The sequence below is a fragment of the Ictidomys tridecemlineatus genome, chromosome 6, assembly GCF_052094955.1.
Source record: "Ictidomys tridecemlineatus isolate mIctTri1 chromosome 6, mIctTri1.hap1, whole genome shotgun sequence".
Taxonomy (NCBI): Eukaryota; Metazoa; Chordata; class Mammalia; order Rodentia; family Sciuridae; genus Ictidomys; species Ictidomys tridecemlineatus.
The window spans coordinates 199,333,894-199,353,758 of NC_135482.1; the positions used below are offsets into that span (position 1 = coordinate 199,333,894).

Consider the following 19,865-nt stretch of genomic DNA (forward strand, 5'->3'; position numbering starts at 1 on the left):
GTCTTTCCAAACTCGGTAGACCTGAAGCCCCAACTTGATCGCAGCACATCTTAGATACAATAGGCCAGCATCTAAACTGTTCATTAAAGAAATCTGCAACTGCTCAGATTGGCCCAGTGGTTAAGGTAAAATAAGTCTTGCACAAACTCTAAGAACCAAGTGCAAGGACTGATTGTCAGCACGTGACATGTGTGACACTCCCCTCTCACTCAGATAGAGCCAGGGCCTCCCTGGGCAGTTCTCAGAGAAGGTGCCCCAGGCTCAGGAATCATGTGCATCCTGTTGGCTATGAACTTACTTCGTTCCTTCCCTCCTCTAATATGTTCCACTAAATCTGTTTCAGTTACTTCCCGGATGCAGCTAAGGTTTTCTGTACCACTTCTAATTTCTCAATTGGCTTTTGAAAAGCTTTCTACGTTGAATTTGCATGCCAGTCTCTCATCTTGAAACCTGCTTCCCATCTTTCAGTCTCACCCCCTACACCAGTGTACTTGGCACTTACGTGCAGAGACCACAGAGAAAGCTTGGAACCCTAGAAGTCATTCAGTGCGCACAGGTGCCAGGTTAGGTCTGCGCACAGGACAGTTTTGAAGAGTAAGATAGCCGGGGAACCACGGCTCGCTCTTTAGACTCGCAGCCTGATACCCAGCCTGTCTGCAGACCTGCTCACGGAGCAGAGTTGGCACCTGCCCTGGTATTTGAGTCGTGGTCAGCCATGCAGCTCACTTGATGGCCCTTTCACAACCTGTCGCCATTGTATCTCCCACGTCTCACTTTATTCTGCTGGTTCCAAATAGGGATGACGTTCTGCTGTATAGAGGGAAGCAGGCTTTGGTAAATTAGCTCCAAGCCAGCAGCACTCCCTTCCTGGACTCACCTCACCCCTCAGCTCTGCCTCTGTGTGCCACCCTTGTGTGCCACTATGTGTGATGTTAGGGAATAACCCTGGCAGACAAAGCAGAGGAGTAAATTTTGTTATCTTTTCTAGATTGTTAAGTTGATCAAATTTTCAAAAGAGCACCCCATCACCCTGGCCATCGGTGATGGCGCCAATGACGTCAGCATGATCCTGGAGGCCCACGTGGGCATAGGTGAGCCAGGGGGAGGCTGCGACAGGAGGCTGCACTGGCTGGGCCAGCTCCTAGCTGGCTCCTCACTCTCCGTGCTCGCAGGGGTCATTGGGAAGGAAGGCCGGCAGGCGGCGCGGAACAGCGACTACGCGATACCCAAGTTCAAGCACTTGAAGAAGATGCTGCTGGTCCACGGGCATTTCTACTACATCAGGATCTCTGAGCTGGTGCAGTACTTCTTCTACAAGGTAGGTGGTCTCCCCACCTCCCCCTCGGGCCGCGTGTGCCACCAGGACAGCCTGACCCTGGGCAGGAAGGAAGGGATGCGTCTCTCACCACGGGAGGCTCCCCAGCACCTCCTCCCCCCCAGATCTCACTGTGGAGCTGAGGGCTCCGGCAGTGGGGTGCCTGTGGGACACCATTTGTACCTCTTCCAAGAGCCCGGCTCCCTGGGCAGTAGCTTATTTCCTGGCTTTGCTGACCCCTTCCTAACAGAGTCCCTGTACACTGTCTGTTTCACCACAGCCAGAGCAGGGTTTTAGTGGCCACTGAAACGAGAAGAGAATTTCCAAAGCCCATTCCGTGCTCCTCTGCAGGACGCAGAGCACGTCTGGGTTGGTCCCCACACAGAGTAGGTGCTGTGGGCAGCGGCTGCCCAGCCGCAGGACAGGCTCTGATCCTCTGGAGACCGCCACTGACCTAACGGCCTGCGGCTTGCCTTTCAGAACGTCTGCTTCATTTTCCCCCAGTTTCTGTACCAGTTCTTCTGTGGGTTTTCGCAACAGGTCAGTCCTCACGTCCTCCAAGTCAGGGGCTTGCCCTCGCCTTGCTCCCCTTCCCTGGAGGGTGGCTGCAGTAGGGAGAAGAGACTGGGACATCCAGGCCACCTGGCCACAGGGACAGTGAGCAAGCTCACTACTGTTCCTCCCACTGTCCCTCCCACTGCCCGGGGCCCGTCAGTAGGCGGGGTCCGGGATCAGGCGCAGGCCACAGTGCTGAGGAGCCTCTGGGCGGGTCTGCTGGCCTCAGGTGTTGGAGATGGGGTGTAGGGCCCACACTGAAAGGATTAGCCACACACTGGAGGTACTCCTGGGTGTCTGGTCATCCTTGGGGCCAGAGGCCCTGCAGTGTGCCAGGGGCAGGGGTGGTGGCCTAGGACGGGGACAGGGACAGGATGAGGGGGCTCCTCAGCCCTGCTTCCCAGGTGACGCCTGCGTGTGCCAGTGCACAGTGTGCCAGCTGCTTTTCTGAAGCATCCAGGACCAGGCAGGTGAATCTGGAGGTGGCTGTCAGAACTGCAAATCCTTGTTCCTCTTCTTCTTCCCTTTGTCCTCACTTGGCAATCTGCAGTGACAGAATGGGTGGGTCAGAGCCAGGAGGGGCCAGCTGCAGCTTTGTCCTGGCCCTGTGAGGCTTTGCAGCCATGCTGTCCCCTCCACCTGCAAGGGTGGCTCTGTGCCCAGCTGTGGTTCTCTGTGTTAAATGAAAGAGGACAGCAGCAGTCTCTGCAGGAAGTGAGGTGGTCAGCGGACACCCTCTCCCTCCAGACCCTGTACGACACTGCGTACCTGACCCTCTACAACATCAGCTTCACGTCCCTCCCGATTCTGCTGTACAGCCTGATGGAGCAGCACGTGGGCATCGACGTGCTCAAGAGAGACCCTTCGCTGTACAGGTGGGTCCCCACCCATCCCAGTGGCCCTTCCCTGCCCAGGAGCACCCAGGGACTGCCTCGGCCCTTCCGGTCAGCACCAGCAGACGTGTTCAAACCTGGGGATGTCAATGTACTGTGCACTTGCCACCAGGAGCCCTTCCAGCAGGAGTGTGGCCTTCGCCCCCAGGTCAGAGATGGCGCAGAGGGGACGCATGTCAGGCCAGTCTGTTTGACTGTGGAAGAACTAGGGATGAGGATGTCTTCTTGTGACCATGAATTCATGGCCTGGATCACCCTTTGGAACCAAGTGTGTTCTGTTCAGAAACGTTGGTGGATCTGATTTCAGTGTGATCTTTTCTTTAAAAAAAAAAATGTAATTAATAAAGAAAAGGTGTTTTTTGTTATTTCAGATCTGCCATTCAGGATCTTTGGCAGATTTGATGTTCCCGTTTGTCTTTTTAAATTAAACATGTATTTTTCCTCCAGTTTAGACTCACGGGTGGTTGCCGAGTGCCCCAGGGAGGCTCCACGTGCTCTCGGGCGGTTTCCCCAAAGCCCGCACGTTGGGAACCGCAGGGCACCGAGGCTCTCACCACACTCGCGTCCTCCTCAGGTGGCCTGTGTCCACCCTGTTTGGGGGTCAGGCATGTGCGGCAGTGCAGCGGTGCAGCCACACGGGTCACCTTGTGTAACGCTGTCCCCTTCCCTTTCCCACAGGGACATCGCCAAGAACGCGCTGCTCCGCTGGAGGGTGTTCACCTACTGGACCTTCCTGGGGCTATTTGATGCGCTGGTGTTTTTCTTTGGTGCTTATTTCATGTTTGAAAACACAGTCGTGACCAGCGGTGGACAGGTCAGTACTGTTCTCTGGTGGCTGAGGATGAGCCCTCACCCCCTGTGATCGCGCTGTGAGAATAGTAGCTCAGCAGGGCTCCCAGGCCCTGCGGGTGGGTCGCAGACGCCTGTGCGTCCAGCAGCCACGTCCAGGGTCACGTGGCAGCAGGGCAGGGCCTCTGGGGTTCCCGGGCGTGCTGTGTGACCTTCCTTCCATGGCCAGCTCAGGGCCAGTGTGCCCCTGTGGCATCAGGCAGCACTCCTGGGCGCGGGGTACATTGGCGTAGCGTGCCCGAGCAGGCCGTGCCCCGCGGCGAGCAAGGTGCGTCCCGGGCGCTCGACATTGGCGTGCTTCCTGGGGTCTGTTTTATTTGTATCTTGCTTTTTTCTCTCTGCTACTCGCCTCCTTCACCCTCAGATAGTGACCACCAACACACACATGGTAAGAACTGTGGGTTTGTCCTTCCTCTGTGTTTTCTGGAGTGCACTGCAATTAAAATATTTCTCGAAAATATTTTCACATGTGACCTCTACTGTGTGCTTTGTGAGTAGAAATGCTGTCAGTTCTCCCGCCCTCTACTGGCCAGAGACCTGTGTGTTCTGGCCATCTCTCTCCCTGTGCCCCCACCCCAGGTCTGTGTCAGGCTCTGTGGATCTGAACCCTCTTCATGGTGATGAAGGGCAGAGTCAGCAGGGATAAGAGGCCTGAGGGCAGGTTTCAGCTGGCCAGGGAGCTGAGGAGTGTTGGGCAGACTCCAGAGTGTCCCTGAGGGTGCCAGCCCTAGGCCCAGTGTGGTCCTCCCTGAGGGTCACAGCCCTGGGCCCAGCGTGGTCCCCCAGGGTCCCAACATGGGGCTGGCATTCCTAGGTGCAATGGAGGGCAGCTTCCCAACAGAAGGCTTTTCATTCCCGTCCCTGGCACCGTCTTCCCCTGGTGGCCGCCCATGTTGGCCCCGCAGCCTGTGGGTGGGAACACAGAGGCCCTGCCGTGTGTCCTGAGGATTTGTTCACTCATTGGTTTTCTCAGTGCCGAGAGGTGCTGCCCTTTCCCGTGGCCTAGGTCTTCTGTGAGTTTAATCCTGGAGCCTGCCGAGGCTGCGCTGCTGCTCCGGGGCCCAGGTCCCTGCGGCTACTCCTTGCCCTGGTTTGCCAGGCTGTGTGGTTCCTGCACAGCCCCACCATCACTGTGGCTGCCAGAGCTCTTTACTTCTTCCCTCTCCCGGGCCTTTTCCCTGGCTCAGGCCTCTTGTTGTGTCCTGGACACACAGGCTCCTGTCATGGACCTCAATCTCGGGAGGTAGTGGCTTGTGGGTGGCATGGCAGTCATCTCTGGCTCCACTTCCCAGCTGGCCTCTGCCTCGTACTGACGGCACCCTGTTCTCTTGGAGGTCGAGGAGACCAGTGGAGGACTCGGCACCGTGAAGAGGTCAGGGGTGGTGCGGGCAGGCCCTGCATCGTCCCTCTGGTCAGGGGAGGACACAGCTGCTCTCCCTGGAAAGGCAGGCCAGCTGCTGCTCAGGCCTTCCGGCCGGCACTCCTCAGGGCCCCTCGTCCTCTCCAGCCAGGCTGTGCTGCCACTGGCCGGGGTGCCACTGTTACCTCTGGGGGACCCCACGTCCTGCATCCCTTGTCTCCTGGAGAGGTGTTTCAGCAACACGTCCCCACCTTGTACTCCCTGCCCCTTGTCGTATCACAGGAACTTGAAATGGGGTCGGAAAGAGTCCAAGGTGGAGGCAGCCCCACAGCCTCAGGGGACATGGGTGGCCCCAGCTGCATGTCACCGACTGTCACAGCAGGTGCAGGATGCAGTCTCGTCACCTAAGAACTGGGAGGTGCCTGGCAGCAATGGGTGCCCACCCGGTTCTGGGACGTTCTGTGCTGGACTCCCCAGCAGCTTGCTCCAGGCCCCTAAGGCCCCCACGGCTGAGACTGCGCAGCCATCCAAGACCACAGTCACCAACAACCACAGAGGGGACTCGGGCTGCCCAGGAGTTCAGGGTCAGGATGACCCAGGCCACCCCATGCGTGACGGGCCTGCCCCAGTGGCCTTCAGGGAGCCCTGTCGGCCTGCATCCAGCATGTGCGTGTGTCCTGGGTGTCCAGAGCCCACTCACCGCCAGATAGGAGCAGCGCCAGGCAGGGTCTGCAGAGGCCAGGAGCCCACGTCTCCCAACAGTGACCCTCTCTGTTCTGGGGTTGCAGCTTGGCAGTGAGACGCGCTCTGATGGCATTCCCCATGGCCCAGGTGCATCCTACAAGTAGTCTAGAAGTCTGTCTTGATGGTCAAGCCCTCACCTGGACTTCACAGGCAAACCCCAAGACACTGCCATCGTCCTGCTGCGTGGCAGGTCCTGGGTGAGCACTGGAGTTCAGAGCAGGCCATGGTGGAATTCGGGAAGACCAAGAGGGTGGCTGAGATGCCCGCAGTGGGGCGGGGGAGGTGCGGCCACACCACTCCAAGCAGAGGTGTACTGTGGGGGAGTGTCCCCCACACAGGCACGTTGGCCTGCTGGAAGGTGTGAGGCAGAGCGTCCTGTGAGAATGCTCATCCTCAGAGTGTCGGAGAGGCAAGGAGGACTGAGTGGACGCCCCGTGAACATGGGGACCTGGCTGGGGAGGGGCAGGGAGACTGTGACTGCCAGAGGCTCCGTCCCTGGGTTGCTGGTGCAGGAATGCAGGGGTGTGCCGCAGAGGTGCTGGCCATGGCTGAGGGGTGTGTCCTCACGTTAGGACGGGTCCTGAGAAGTCAGAAGAGGAGTGTCGCTGGGGGTCGGATCGTCCCTCTGACAGCCCGCCAACAAAGGCAGCTGTATCCTGGGGGCCCGTCCACCTCCCACCCAAGATCCCCAGACTCTCAACCTAACCAGGACCGTTGGTAGCTACCAGATGGCTCCTGTTGAATGCAGATGAGATCAGGAGCCCTCAGCAGAGGAGCTCGGTGCCCGCCACTCAGTGACCTGGCCAAGGGCTGTGGGCACAGAGGGTTGGTGCTCAGCACTTCCCGGGTTCCTGGCTGAAATTCGCAGCTCAGGTCTCGAGATAGCTGAGCCTTGCCGTCCGCCTGTAAAAATGGACGGTGGCTCACACGTTTTAGTGGACCCCAGCCAGAGGCCTAACGCGTCTCCCTGGGACTGCCATCAGCCAGCCCCTTGAGGAAGCATGGCAGTGAGGTGGAGGGCCGCCTCCGTCCCCAGGCCAGCATGTCCTCTGGGTGTGCAGCTGCCGAGGCTCTGCGGGACGTGGCATGATGTGCTGTCATCTGGTTTTGTAGACATCTGCGGTTCCGACGAGTGGGAGTAGGAGGACAGGGAGCCCCTCTCTCCCTATGGCTCCCCAGGGCCCCAGCAGTCGCTCAGCGCCACTGCTCCGACCCTCAGCCAGGTGCCCTGGGAGGTGGTGCCAGGCCACAGCTGGTCTCAGGCTGAGACCTCCCCAGGTGCAGGCCAGCCCCCAAAGAGGCCGTGAACCCAGGCAGGAAGCCTCTGGACCACGCAGGGTCTCCCTGTGCACCGTCCCCACTCAGGGCACACAGTTCCTCCCAAGTCACCGTCCTGGGCATTCAGCAGTGCCTCTGGCTTCTGCCCAGTAGATGCAGGTGCCAGAGACATCCCAGGCACAGCTAGGCATGCCCTGCGGGCGTGGTGCCCTGGCCAAGGAGCTCTGCGGGTGCAGATCTGAGCTTTTGCGTGCCTGTGTTGTCCCATCCAAGGAGAGAGGCTGACTTGACTGGGACACGAGCCCAGGGTGCGGTGAGCAGCTATGCCTCTGGGGCCCCGCACTGAGCGCTGACTCTCCCAAGTCCCAGCCCGTGGGCCCTGGAGTCCCAGTGCCTTCCCTGCTCACTGCGTGGACCAGAACTCGTGGCCTGCACCTCACAGAAGTCGCTGCTGGGTGTGGCCCTGGCTGGGCATCTCAGGTTGAAAACTGCCCTGAGAAGGCCACTGCCTCCAGCCTTCTGGTCCTTTGTGACACAGAGCTCTGATTTCGCCTGAGAGAGGGGCCAGGGGCATTCTCTGAGAAGCACGGCTCTAGCACCCCACAGGCTGGACGTGGGCCACTCGCGGAGGACAGGACCTTCACACTGGCCACTGTTGGAGGCGAGGCTTCCCTGCGACTGACCTCTCCCTGGGAGGGGCATCTCTTACTCTGTGTGCCTTGTCTCTGCGGGAGGTGTGTTGTCTGTGGCTGGACTTCCCCCCGTCCTCCAAGGCCGCTGCTAGAGGAGGGCAGCTGTGAACCCACTTGGTGCTCCCTCCTCCTGCGCTCGGTGGCTGGCGTCTGTAGCATCTGGCCACTGGAAGGGCGGCCCTTGTCCAGCTGTGTCCCGTGTGTCTGCTTGTCCCGTTTCCTGAGGTGCTGGACGGTGTGCTCCCTGTCACCCATGTGTCCGGCACTCCTGGCTGTTTCTCAGTGTTGTCCCCAGCAGCAGTGTCTGTCCAGCAGCCTCTCACGTCCTGGGCTTGTTCTCAGACATGCAGAAGCACATCTGGGCACTTGGGTCACTTGTCTCTGCAGAAAGCAGAGGCCAGGAGGTGCCCGTTTGACCCAGCTGTGGGGGCTTCACCTTCACTGGGCAGCGCTGGGCAGGGCCAGGCCCAGGCAGGCAGCAGCCCCGCCCCGCGCAGCCTCCAGTCTGTGTGGCTAGGCGTCATGTTTGCCGTGGCCTTGGAGCGAGGGGCTGCGGGCGCAGGCAGTCACTCGGCTCTTCTCCACAGATGTTCGGGAACTGGACCTTCGGGACACTGGTGTTCACGGTCATGGTGTTCACCGTCACACTGAAGGTGGGTCTTCTCAGAGCCCCCCTCATGGCCAGCTGCTCAGAGCAGTCTCACACCCCACGCCTCTGAGCCATGAATCCTCACTGAGGCTGACCCACCTGCCCAGGGCCACCCCAGCTCCCCTTCCCTGCCGAGACTCATGAGGCACCCTGTCCCCACGATCCTGGGTGACCTGGTCCCTTAACTGCAGTTAACAGAAGTAAGTGAGGGAGTCTCTGCTCCAGGGGCGGATTCAGATCAGAATGCTTTCAAAGGGACCATCCTGCCAGAGCCCGCAGGTCAGCCTGAGCCAGCTCTCCTGCCTTGGGAAGCCAGCTCTCTGAGGCCAAGTAGCATCCTATGAAGTCCCCTGCTGCCCAGCCTGCAGACAGTAGGAAGGGACGCAGAGGCATCTCTGTGCCGTACCCCAGCCTGGCGCTGCCCCTGCAGGCGAGCTGGGAGCTGGTGGCAGGGCTAGGGTGGGGGAGCTGGGAGCTGGTGGCAGGGCTGGGGTGGGTGAGCTGGGAGCTGGTGGCAGGGCTGGGACAATGAACTGGGAGCTGGTGGCAGGGCTGGGACAATGAGCTGGGAGCTGGTGGCAGGGCTGGGGTGGGTGAGCTGGGTGCTAGTGGCAGGCTGGGGTGGGTGAGCTGGGTGTTGGTGGCAGGGCTGGGACAATGAGCTGGGAGCTGGTGGCAGGGCTGGGACAATGAGCTGGGAGCTGGTGGCAGGGCTGGGACAATGAGCTGGGAGCTGGTGGCAGGGCTGGGGTGGGTGAGCTGGGAGCTGGTGGCAGGGCTGGGGTGGGTGAGCTGGGTGCTAGTGGCAGGCTGGGGTGGGTGAGCTGGGTGCTAGTGGCAGGCTGGGGTGGGTGAGCTGGGTGTTGGTGGCAGGGCTGGGACAATGAGCTGGGAGCTGGTGGCAGGGCTGGGACAATGAGCCGGGAGCTGGTGGCAGGGCTGGGACAAGGAGCAGGAGCTGGTGGCAGGGCTGGGACAAGGAGCCGGGAGCTGGTGGCAGGGCTGAGTGGTAAGCTGGGAGCTGGTGGCAGGGCTGGGACAAGGAGCAGGAGCTGGTGGCAGGCTGGCGGCGTTGAAGTGAGGAGCTGGTTCAGGTCTTCCTAGGGAGCTTCAGGAGGTTGTCAGCCCCCGTTGGGTTCTGTGCAGCTTCGTCCTGCACGGCCTTCTGCCTCCCTCACACTGTTGACCTCCCTCTTCCCTCGCAGCTGGCTCTGGACACACACTACTGGACTTGGATCAACCACTTTGTCATCTGGGGGTCGCTGCTGTTCTACATTGTCTTTTCCCTGCTCTGGGGAGGAATCATCTGGTAAGAGCTGATGAACGTATTGACGCACTATGGGCCATGCCACATCTCCCCAGGCTCAGGGCGTGGGCCTGCCTGCATCCAAGTGTCCAGTACACATTCTGCTGCTGTAACAGGATACCTGAGGCTGAGTGAGTTACAAACAATGGAGGTTGTCTGGGCTTGTGGCCCTGGAGACTGGAAGTCCCTGAGCTTATGCTGGACTCTGGCAAGGATCTTGTGACACTGGAATCCTCACAAGGCAAGACAGGGCGAGCATGCCCACTGGACTGTCCACTCATAAAGCAACTGATGCCACCATGAGGTGCCTTGCTCATGTCTTGACCACCTCCCCAGGCCCTTCTGCCACAGCCCTTTTCGGGAGTGGCATTGAGACTCCACATGAGCCCTGGGGACACGTTGAACCCAGGGCCCTGGCGTGCAGAAGGACAGCACACTGCACACTCTTGTGGCAGGATACGCAGACCTGGCGAGTGAGTCATGGGGCTGTGACAGGCTCTGTGGGGACAGGCCAGGCAGAGGTGACTTCCCCATGCAGTTGTGACCTACCCTGAGCCCAGAAGAGTGCACACCGCCACATGGCCTCGCTCAGGGACTGCTCAATACAAGAGGCTGTGTGCAAGCCCCACCACGTGACACGCTGTGCACACAAGTGACCGGCGGCTCCTGTCGCCCCAGGGAAGTCAGGGAGTTGGGGTCCAGATCCCGGGCTGCCGGGGGAGGGAGTGTCACTGCAGCTGAGGCGGCCGCAGGGGTGTGAGCGGGTAGAGGGGTCAGCGGCAGCAGCAGGGAAGCATGGCCACGCCACACAGCCCCTCTCCTGGGCAGCTGGCCTCACTGGAAGGCCAAGAGCCCCCTGGTCCACATCTGCTGCCCAGGAGCTGCCGTCTCTGTCCCAGCCCCTCCTTCCTGGCAGCACAGGCTCCTGATCCAGTGGCAGAGGGAGCAGTGGGCTGGGGAGGGTCTCCAGCAGCCCTCCAGAGCCGGGCCAGAGTTCAGCGGGCCTCGGGTGGGAGAAGAAGGTGCCTCCGCTGGAGTGCGCCTGAAACTGGGTTCTGCTCCCGCATCACTCACTTCCTGCCCTTTGGCACAGGCCCTGCCCACCCCGGCCTTTGCAGCAGCTTCTGTGCCCTAGGACTCCAGTCTGTCCCCTGTCACCTGCAGCACTGCCACCTGAGGTGCCCATTGGCTTTACCTGGAGGTGGGCTCTGCCTCTCCCTTTCCCGCTTGCGGCACCTGCACCACGGAGCAGGACACACAGACCATCTGAAAGCAGGGCCCTGGTCACAGCGGGATGGCCATTGGGTGCTCAGTTTCCTATACTCCACCTGCAGACGCCCAGGGTCACCCCGACATCTAGTTTCGTCCTGTGCTTAGTCTTGTGGCAGGAGTTCTTGCTGGTCAGGGCTTCCCCACCTCTGTGGGGAGGGGCAGGCTGTGTCCAGGCCCAGGGGTCGCCACTCTGCTCTTGTTTCTTCTGCTGTCCTGAAGCTGAACTTCAGGGGTTTCTGGCTCCTCTGGGATGGCCCTCCCTCCCGCCAGGACCCTGTGCTGTGGAAGGTCCTGCCCTATTTGCTCTCGCGTGAGCACTCCAGAGCCGGCAGCTGGTGCCCTGCCCAGTGCTGTCCGCAGCAGGAGCAGGACTCTCCAGAGCAATCGAGCTCCTCATCAGGCGTGGGAAGCCACTGGGACCCATGTCCCTCCCAGAGGGCTGACCGTCCTGTCTGTGTCCCCTGCCTGCAGGCCGTTCCTCAGTTATCAGAGGATGTACTACGTGTTCTTGCACATGCTGTCCAGTGGGCCCGCCTGGCTGGGCATCATCCTGCTCATCACCGTCAGCCTCCTCCCGGATGTCCTCAAGAAAGTCCTGTGCAGGCAGCTGTGGCCGACAGCGACGGAAAGGACCCAGGTACAGAGCCCACCCCGGCCTGTATGCCACCCTAGCTTTACGATTGGGAAGCGTTAGTAGCAGGATTGTTCAGAGGTCAGCCCAGATCTTGCCAATCAGCTTCATAATGATGCATGATTTCAAACTTTAAATTAGGAAAAATTCAAGATGATCAATGTATAATCAGATGATTTGACCTAAAAAATCAGCTGAGAGAAGAAAGAGAACAAAGATTAGTAGAAAAGATAAAGTATCTTCTGTAAATCCACAGAAATTTGAGTTTAATCATTACTTTAGAGGTTAGATTACATTTTTAAGGTGGATTTGGCTCAACATGTTGGCGCTGAATGAAGGATTGCTGGGTGTTAGGCTACCTTTTCTCCACACTCCCAAACCGGCCGACACGCAGAATTGTGGGTTCAGAAAGGAAGCTGAGCTCAGGACTCAGCCTCTGTCCCCCTCCAGAGTAACCTCAGCACTGGCTCTGCCCCGGGGCTGCGGGAGGTGGGAGGCACCAAGCCCCATACCTGTGCAGCCTCTCCAGGACCCCGGCCATCAGTGAGGGCAGAAGGTGACCCCTCAGTTAGGGGCCAGCTGGGTCACAGTCCCTTGGGAGGTCATTAAAAATACAGATTTTCAAGTTACCTCCCTGTAACTTTCTCACCTCTGTGAGGTGGGCCCTGGGACAGGCTCCCCCGGACCCCCAATGATTCTTGTGCCCGAGGTAGGGCAGGACAGCTCCTTGGCGGGGAGCAGAGCTCATGGCACAGAGCAGGTGCACAACAGAGGAACGCGCCTGCGGCCTGGCCCGCGGTCCCCCACAGCCCTCCACGGCCCAGATGCCCACCCCCAGGGGTGCCAGCAGCCCTATTTGGGATGGGAAATAGGCCAGCCCTGCCCACCTCGGAGCCCAGCGGTTGAAGGGGCCCTGATTGTGAACCTTCCCAGGACTCTGCTATCTTAACACGTTGAGACCAATGCCACCAGCCCAGGCCTCCCTCCTCTGTGCCTCCTGCTGCCCTGGGTGACGTCAGTGCCAACAGCCATGACAGGGGCCTCTGCCCAGCAGTGGTGGGCGTCCTGCGAGCCATGGAGGTCTGTGGCCTATCAGTGAGGATGTAGGGAGGGCCACTCCAGGACCTGGAGGGGCTTGGGGTCCAGCTCACATGCACAGGCTGTGGTGTCACCTCGGTATCTCCGAGACAAAGCCACCTCCAACACCAGAGCACAGGGCCTGGACCCTCCTGCTCATGGGAGGAGAAGCACAGTGGCTGTCCACACTGAGGCCATGTGTCCTCCCAGAGGCACTGCCTTGGATGGGAGCCGAGCTCGGGTCTCGAGCAGTGGTGCTCTGAGACACATGTCCCTGATGGTCCCAAGCAGGGGCACGTGTGCTCATGACGACACCCTGCACATAGCGTGTGGTGGACACACATGTCCATGCATAGGGGAAACAGCAGATGCAGGCTGACCACGAGAGAGCAGGCTCCAGTCAGAGTCCTCTGGGTACCCAGCTATGCCGCCTGGCCCGCAGGTGCTGGCGGACATTGAGGTGCTTGGCTGGACGCACTTAGATGGGCAGAGTTGGCAGGCGCCGCCTGCTGGAGAGCCTTCCCACCTCCTCAGCCAGCAGTGGCCTCCTGGCCCCTGAGGAGCACCCAGCTGAAAGCAGCCTGAACCAGGCACAGGAGGCATGAGGCAGGAGGCGCGGGCATCGGCCGGCCCTGCAGCTCAGGTCGGCTGCTGGGCCGAGCGTAGGGGACTCGTGTGCTGTAACCAACTCACTGCTCTCTTGTCTCTCCTTCCCTCACCCTCCCTTCTCTGCCTGCTTTGCCTCCATAACCACTCCCTGTCCAAACCTCTCCCGCGTGTGGGCTCCGGACCGCGGGACGGGCAGGCTAGGAACCAGTGCCTTTCTGTTGAGCAGCCCACCGTCTTTATGCTTTCCCAGACCTCCAGCGGTCTGAGTTTCTGACCAACAGGTGACCTTCTCTGCCTTTTGCATGCTTGGGATCATGGCCACAGGATGCGGGGTGAATTTGGTGTCTAGGCCAGCCTGCACGTTAGGGAGCACGGTGACTTGCTGACCGGGAGCTGTATCTCCCCCCAGCACCACCCACTGGCCTGCCTGGGGTCCTTGGCAGTGGCAGGGTCCAGATACAGCCACTCGGCACCAGCCACCCAGACGATCCTCAGACTGTCTCAGCATGGCCCTGCCCTCCACGGCCCCTGGGGGATGGACAGAAGACCTCCTCCCACACTGCTGTGGGGAAACTGAGGAAGGCAGGATGAGCGGTTTGCTCAGGGCCCCCCAGGGTCCAGGGCACAGCCGTGCTGATGCTGGACGTCTTTATCAAATTCCTCACTTTTTTAAAGGCCCGATTGTTCCAGAGAAAGCCTCTCGTGTGCTCTCCTGAGCACTGGCCTTCTCAGCAGGCAATTGACTGGCTTTCTGGGTCTGCTGCACTGGCCAAGGCCTTTGCCTCCAGAGCCAGGTGTCAGCAGGCCGAGCAGCGTCTGTGTCAGGACAGCCGGGGCCCCTCCACCCCTGCCCTGGCTCAGGTGGGAGATCCCACGGCAAGGAAAAGGCCTCTTTCCTCTTAGTGACGGTTCATCTTTTGCATACGTTCAACTGTTTTTTTAACTGAGAAGATGCTACATTTTTTAAGGTCAAGTAAATAATGGCAAACGAAGTTTTTCTAATTGGGTCATGTCACACTTTGTTAAAACAAATGACATGATTGCAGCTCACATTCTACATACTTGACAGCATTTCAGATGACATTATTAGGAACATTACAGCGAGTCGTAGGAGAGGATTACAAAACTAGCTAGATCAGGCCAACTCAGACTCAGCCGTCCCAGCTGTCCACGCAGCTGGTTAGGAGCGAGGTGCTTCAGAGCACAAACAAGGGCCAGACTCTGGCCAGGCACCCTCACCTGGGACAACCCCTGCCGCACCCGCTCCTGGCCACAAAGAGGAGCACTCTGTTGCCATGACACCACACCATCACACAGAACTTTGGAGGAACCAACATTCATTCTGCTTGGCCCATTCTGCTGGCCCTTCAGACAGGTGGTTCCTCTCCCATGTCCCTGTGTGGAGCACCCAGCTGGCACACACTGCGTAGTGACGTGCACTGCGCACGTGCCCGTGTGGCACTGCCTCTGCACTGTGCCATGGTTCGTACTGCGTCCCTCGCCTGTGAGGGGCGGTGGTCCTTCCTTTGTTCCCTCTTCTGCCTGGACTCCTGCCTTCAGACCTTGTGGTTCTTGACTCTCAAACGCCCGTTTCCTCGTCTCCGAGGAGCTAGCAAGACTGGGTGCGAAGTCTTGACCTGGAGTGGGAGGTGCCAAGAAGCCCAGGCGATGGGACAGGTGGAGGCGTGCCCTCAGCCCCCTGGCACTTCTCGGCAGTGCCTTTCTCTGCTGAGGAAGCAGCAGGGACGCTGTGGGAGCAGGCAGATGCAGCGTGGGTTCTGGAAGCACCCATGAGCTGTCTGTGTAGGAGCAGGACCTTGAGACTGACTGTGGTGGCCTGTGCAGTCTCCCGTCCTGCTCTGCCACCGCACCCTGCCAGCAGCAGCCCTGGGGCCACCTCTGGCTCCAAAGGAGTTGCACAGTGCACTCGGTGCCTTTCCCTGGCAGAGGGCCCGGGATGCGCAGGGCCACCCGCAGCCCTCCCCCAGAGGGTGTAGCCCTCCCCCCGGAGGCCGCGGCGTCATGTCTTTCCTCGCCTTGCAGAGGAGCATGCAGCACAGAGCACCCGTGGATGCCGTGCCCAGCAGCGACAGGCCACTGCTGAAGGACTTCTTACCGCAGCCGCGGCGTCATTAGCACCACGCTAGGTAACGGTGTGGCCGCTGCCCGCTGGGCGTGGCCCGTGTGCTGTGACTCTCAGACTGTCTGTTCTTCCTCCAAAGTTTTGCTGTGCTGTGCCATTGTTGATAACAGGTTCACAATACAAAGGAACACACCCTTTACACACCTGCGCATTTCTACCCAGGTGAGCGCACATGCCTGAGTAAGCTGATCAGGTAGGGCGCGCACACACACACACACACACACACACACACACACACACACACTCTCTCTCTCTCTCTCTCTTTCTCTCACGGCCAGTCCCACCCAGCATGAGAGCAGTCGACTGTCCATGTCCAGCGTTTGCAGACAGGAGCTGGCTCCTGGTCAGTGGTAGAAGCAGCTCAGTTCAGGCGCGAGTCGGGACAGATCCTGTTCCACATCAGAAGTGGAGCATTGCTCAGTCGCACTGGACACAGCCCAGGTGGCTCCCAGCTGGCCACCATTGTCCAGCAGCTATATCTGCTAGTCTTGGGCTATAAAGATTCCACATTGTCCAGCAGTTCAGACTCGGGGTTTGCAGTGAGCCCCATTTTTGCCAGTGGCCCCCACCTAAAGGTAGCTTTGCGCGGGCATCGTCCCTCGTGTGGACAGACCGGTACCGTTGGCCTCCCCGCCGGCTGCGTGGATGCAGTCTGTGCCGCGGGCCTCAGTGGGTGGTCATGCAGCAGCACGGCCACCTCCATCAGGTAACAACAGGCTGAGGGTCGGGGAGTGGGGGAGGCCAGCCATCGTCCCAGGTCCCCCGGGCTAGATACTGGCCTGGACAGGGGAGTCCTGTCCTCCTCTGGGGTAGAGGGGGAGCACTTCCAGGTTTGAGGGTCTCTGGAGCCTTTGTGTTTCCACCACGTATCATGATGGGCCTGGGAGGCACCACCGTGTGTCCTGCGTCCCCCCACGTGGTTCTCCCTGGGATGTGAGAGGCCTGCTAACAGAGGTTTGTAGTTCTAGACGTGGACAGACACGTTGCCTCTGTGGCAGCTGCTGTGGGTGGACCCTCACCTCTGGGCTGGAGCTCTGTGGGGACAGGGCCTCGGGTCAGCACGGGCTGCTCCCGGGCTTCCTGAACTGACTGCCTGTTCTGTGTCTTGGCAGAGCTCGCAGCCACAGGAGTCGGTGGTTCCGGACTCGTCCCTCTCGCCTCTCTGCAGAGCTCAGGTGCACAGAGCCCCAGGCCCTTGGCTGCCCTGGGCGACTTCTGCCTAGGAAGGCAGGCGGGGTGCGCCGGAGGGCAGGGCGCTGTGCCCCCCATGGGGCCTCTCCGGGAACTGCTGTGGATCCAGCCTGAGGCGTGGGTGCTGGGGCCCGCTCAGAGCCCGTGCCATGGTGGACAGTGCCCAGGCCCAGTGCTGCAAGCTGTGCTCGCTAGTGCCTGTGCACTCGTTCGCCTTTCCTGGTGCCCAAGGAGGCGAAGCCCTGGCTGCAGGCCTCTCTCTAGGACAAGCACACCACAGTCTTTCATCCCCTGCCCATGGCTCCAGCTCCAGCTGGACTGTGAACACAGACCTCGCCTTGGCCCCTCCTCTGCACTGCAGCTGCAGGCTGGCTTCACCCAGGCCTGTCAACCCCGTCACCATCTCTGTGTCCTGTCACCTGAAGAGCCGTCCTCTAGTCTGTACCTCCACGTCCAGCCCCCATCCACAGCCGTCCAGCTCACACACACCACCCTCTCTGCACCAGGCCCCTCTGCGCTTCCCCCCTGGTGCTGCAGGCTGGACGCCCCGCCTGACCCCGAGGGCGTGTCCACCTCCCGGCCCTGCAGCCTGGCCCGGCCGGTTGCCGACTACCTTAAGAAGCAGTTGCTCCTGACTACATCTGAGTCTCCTGAGGAGGGAGCTTGGCAGGGATTCCGTGTCCCCTTTCCTGTCACCAGCTGCCCTTGGAGGAGGACATTGTCATGGCGTGAGCCTGCGTGGTGTGCACCCCTGGCTGCCACACATCCACGCAGGAGTTGCCAGTTCGCCTTCCTGGAAGGGGGTTCGGGGGTGCTGGGGAAAGGTGGTGGTCCGGGGCAGGGCAGGGAGAGATCTGGCTGGCTGTCAGACACCCACCCCGCCGTCGCACCGAGGTGTGGTCCTCCGAAGCCTGTCCTGGCCAGTCAGTCCCAGTGGCACGCTGCTTAGCAGCCCCTCCGCGCCTCCCCAGGTGGCTCCTGCTGTCCTTCGCAGCCCTCCTTCCTGGGATCCTGGCCAAGGTGTGTGGTTGGAGGGACAGGCGGTGGGGGCTTTGTGTTACGGAGCTCCTGCCACCTGGGCTGTGGTCTGTTTCTGGGAGACTACCTGATGGCCTTGGTGGACCTGTCTTAGAGGAGACACTTGGAGGCTGGAGCCTCAGCCTGAGGGAGGAAGGCCAGTGCCCTCCGTGCAGTGGCCCGTGACGGGGACATGCTGTTCCCCAGCTGCTCGAGAGCAGAGGTCTGGGGAGTGCCGGTTCCCAGGCAGTGCGAGGTCTCACTTGCTCAGCCCTTAGTCGCACAGCAGTGGCCCCACCATGGGTAGGTCAGAGCAGGACACTGTACCAAAGAGGGGTGGCCTCCTCGGCTGAGGACAGAGGACATCGTGCCCCCCAGGCCCTTGCCGCTGGCCTGCTCTCGCCCCAGTCACTTCCGTATCACCCCTGTGGCAGCCAAGCGTGGCTAGGGCCCACACTGACCCGCAGACAGTGATGTGTGCCCGTCGCAGCCCTTCTGAAGAGCCCAGGAGGGTCTGGACGTGACACCTGCAGGGCACAGGCTCGCCGAACGATCATCAACAAATTGTTTGTATCGTATTTTTTTAGAGATCTTGAAGTTGCCTTTGCGCTGAACTATTTTCATAGCTCTTTATATCTCTTTTATCCTTTGTTAACATATCTGACTTTTAAAGTATGTTTTTAGAGCTTTAATGCCTAAGTTCATGGAATCGTGGCCACTTTACGTTTCTGTTCTGGTGAGAATTCCACTGTATGTTTCAATTTCTGATGATGTGAATCTCCGGATCGGATTTGGTTCTCCCTGTCTCTGTTTCCTGGTGTTTCTGGGGCAGCAGTGAGTTCGGGGGCATGTGAAGGTCACGATAATTGCTCTGCTTTGTCCTCACGGTTCTCTGCAATGTCATCTGCTTTCCGTTTTGTTGTTAATTTCCATCCCTCAGCCTTAAAAATAGGAGATTCCTGCTTGAGGGTTTGGTCGGCTGACCCTGTTCTGCCTGAGTGGAGCCTCGGGTCTGGGTGTGAGGCCCTCGCAGCATCGTCTTACTCCGGGGAGGTTACTAAAGGGATGTGTCTAGTGATGGAAACAGGCACAGGCTGAAACAGAGGAGGAGACCCACGAAGGGGCCCTGCGCTTCGGCTCGGTTTTCCGCCACAGTAACTTTAAAGCAGGAACGCCAGCAGTGAGCATTTTTCGTAGCTTTGAAAATCTCCTGTCATGTGAAGGAAGGAATCATCACCTGTGAGTATGACCGGTCATGCACACGCCGTCTGCACACAGCACGTCAGCTCCTGCCAGCCGTCTGGCGATGCGCATTCTCTCCCATCCCAGGCCTATGTGTGAGCTCACACGTGCGTGTGCACACACCACACACTGCTCTCTCATCCTGGGCACCCTGCCCCCTTCTGAGGCTCCCGTGAGGGGCTGTGGCCTGGCTGGGAAGACGAGCTGTCACATGCACACAGCTCACTCTGCAAAAATAAGGCTGCCCTGCAGGTACACGGGCCTGCGGACGACTCCCCGCTTCGACTAGGATGCTGTCACCTCCCAGGGAGGTCCGGCCCCAAGTCACGGTGGAGCAATAGGGCCCAGGTCCACGAGAACTGCACACACGCCCCTGTGCTTCTGAGCACACCAGCGCCTTCTTCCACGAAGTCCCGCCCACCCATTCCGAGCACAAGCAGACCAAAGGCCATGCCCAGGGCACCTACGCTGGCCAGGAGGCCTGGATGCTGAACTGGAAAGAGTGGACCCTGGGCACCACGGCAGGTGCTCTCAGTGGGCCTCTGAGCATTTTGCAGCTTTGCCTGGAGAACTCCGGGGTGCGGGTGGGGGAGCTGCTCCAGTTGCCAAGCACCAGCCAGCGTTGGGTCCAGAGGAAGCACGCCCCTGGGTCCTGGAACCGCCGGGTCCGTGTGCTCTGCACCGGCCGGCACTGAACTCACAACCACTCTTTGTTCCACCTCGATGTTACTTATTGACAACACAGTATAACTACAGGTCCTCGCGTTCTACATTTCTTTTGGAGATTGCCCATTTGTAACTTTAAGAACAGGAAAAATATCAGTTGGCGAATGCAATCTTTTTTTTTTAACCAGAGGGCAGGTGAGTGGGATGAAACTCATTCTAATGCTGTGTAAACAAAGCTTTAATGAAGGTATGTTGGAAGTATTATGAAAGTGATTCTACTTTTGCAGAAAAATCTTAAGATCAATTTATATAGCTTTATTTTTTACTTTATCAGGATACACAGAATTTTAATATGCCTATATTGTCTCTGACTTAA

At 59.5% G+C, this 19,865-nt stretch overlaps 1 protein-coding gene across 1 annotated transcript in view; it reads left to right on the forward strand.

Annotated features, from left to right (window-relative positions):
• Positions 1-19,781, forward strand: part of Atp11a (ATPase phospholipid transporting 11A) — a 68,028-nt gene extending 48,247 nt beyond the window's left edge. Inside the window, 10 exon segments of the mRNA XM_078015959.1 lie at positions 989-1,091; positions 1,173-1,318; positions 1,796-1,855; positions 2,618-2,745; positions 3,442-3,577; positions 8,274-8,339; positions 9,541-9,644; positions 11,385-11,550; positions 16,486-16,509; positions 16,512-19,781. Coding sequence (XP_077872085.1) covers positions 989-1,091; positions 1,173-1,318; positions 1,796-1,855; positions 2,618-2,745; positions 3,442-3,577; positions 8,274-8,339; positions 9,541-9,644; positions 11,385-11,550; positions 16,486-16,509; positions 16,512-17,513 — 1,935 coding nt within the window. The 3' untranslated portion in view covers positions 17,514-19,781.
• Positions 19,782-19,865: the final 84 nt, after the last annotated feature.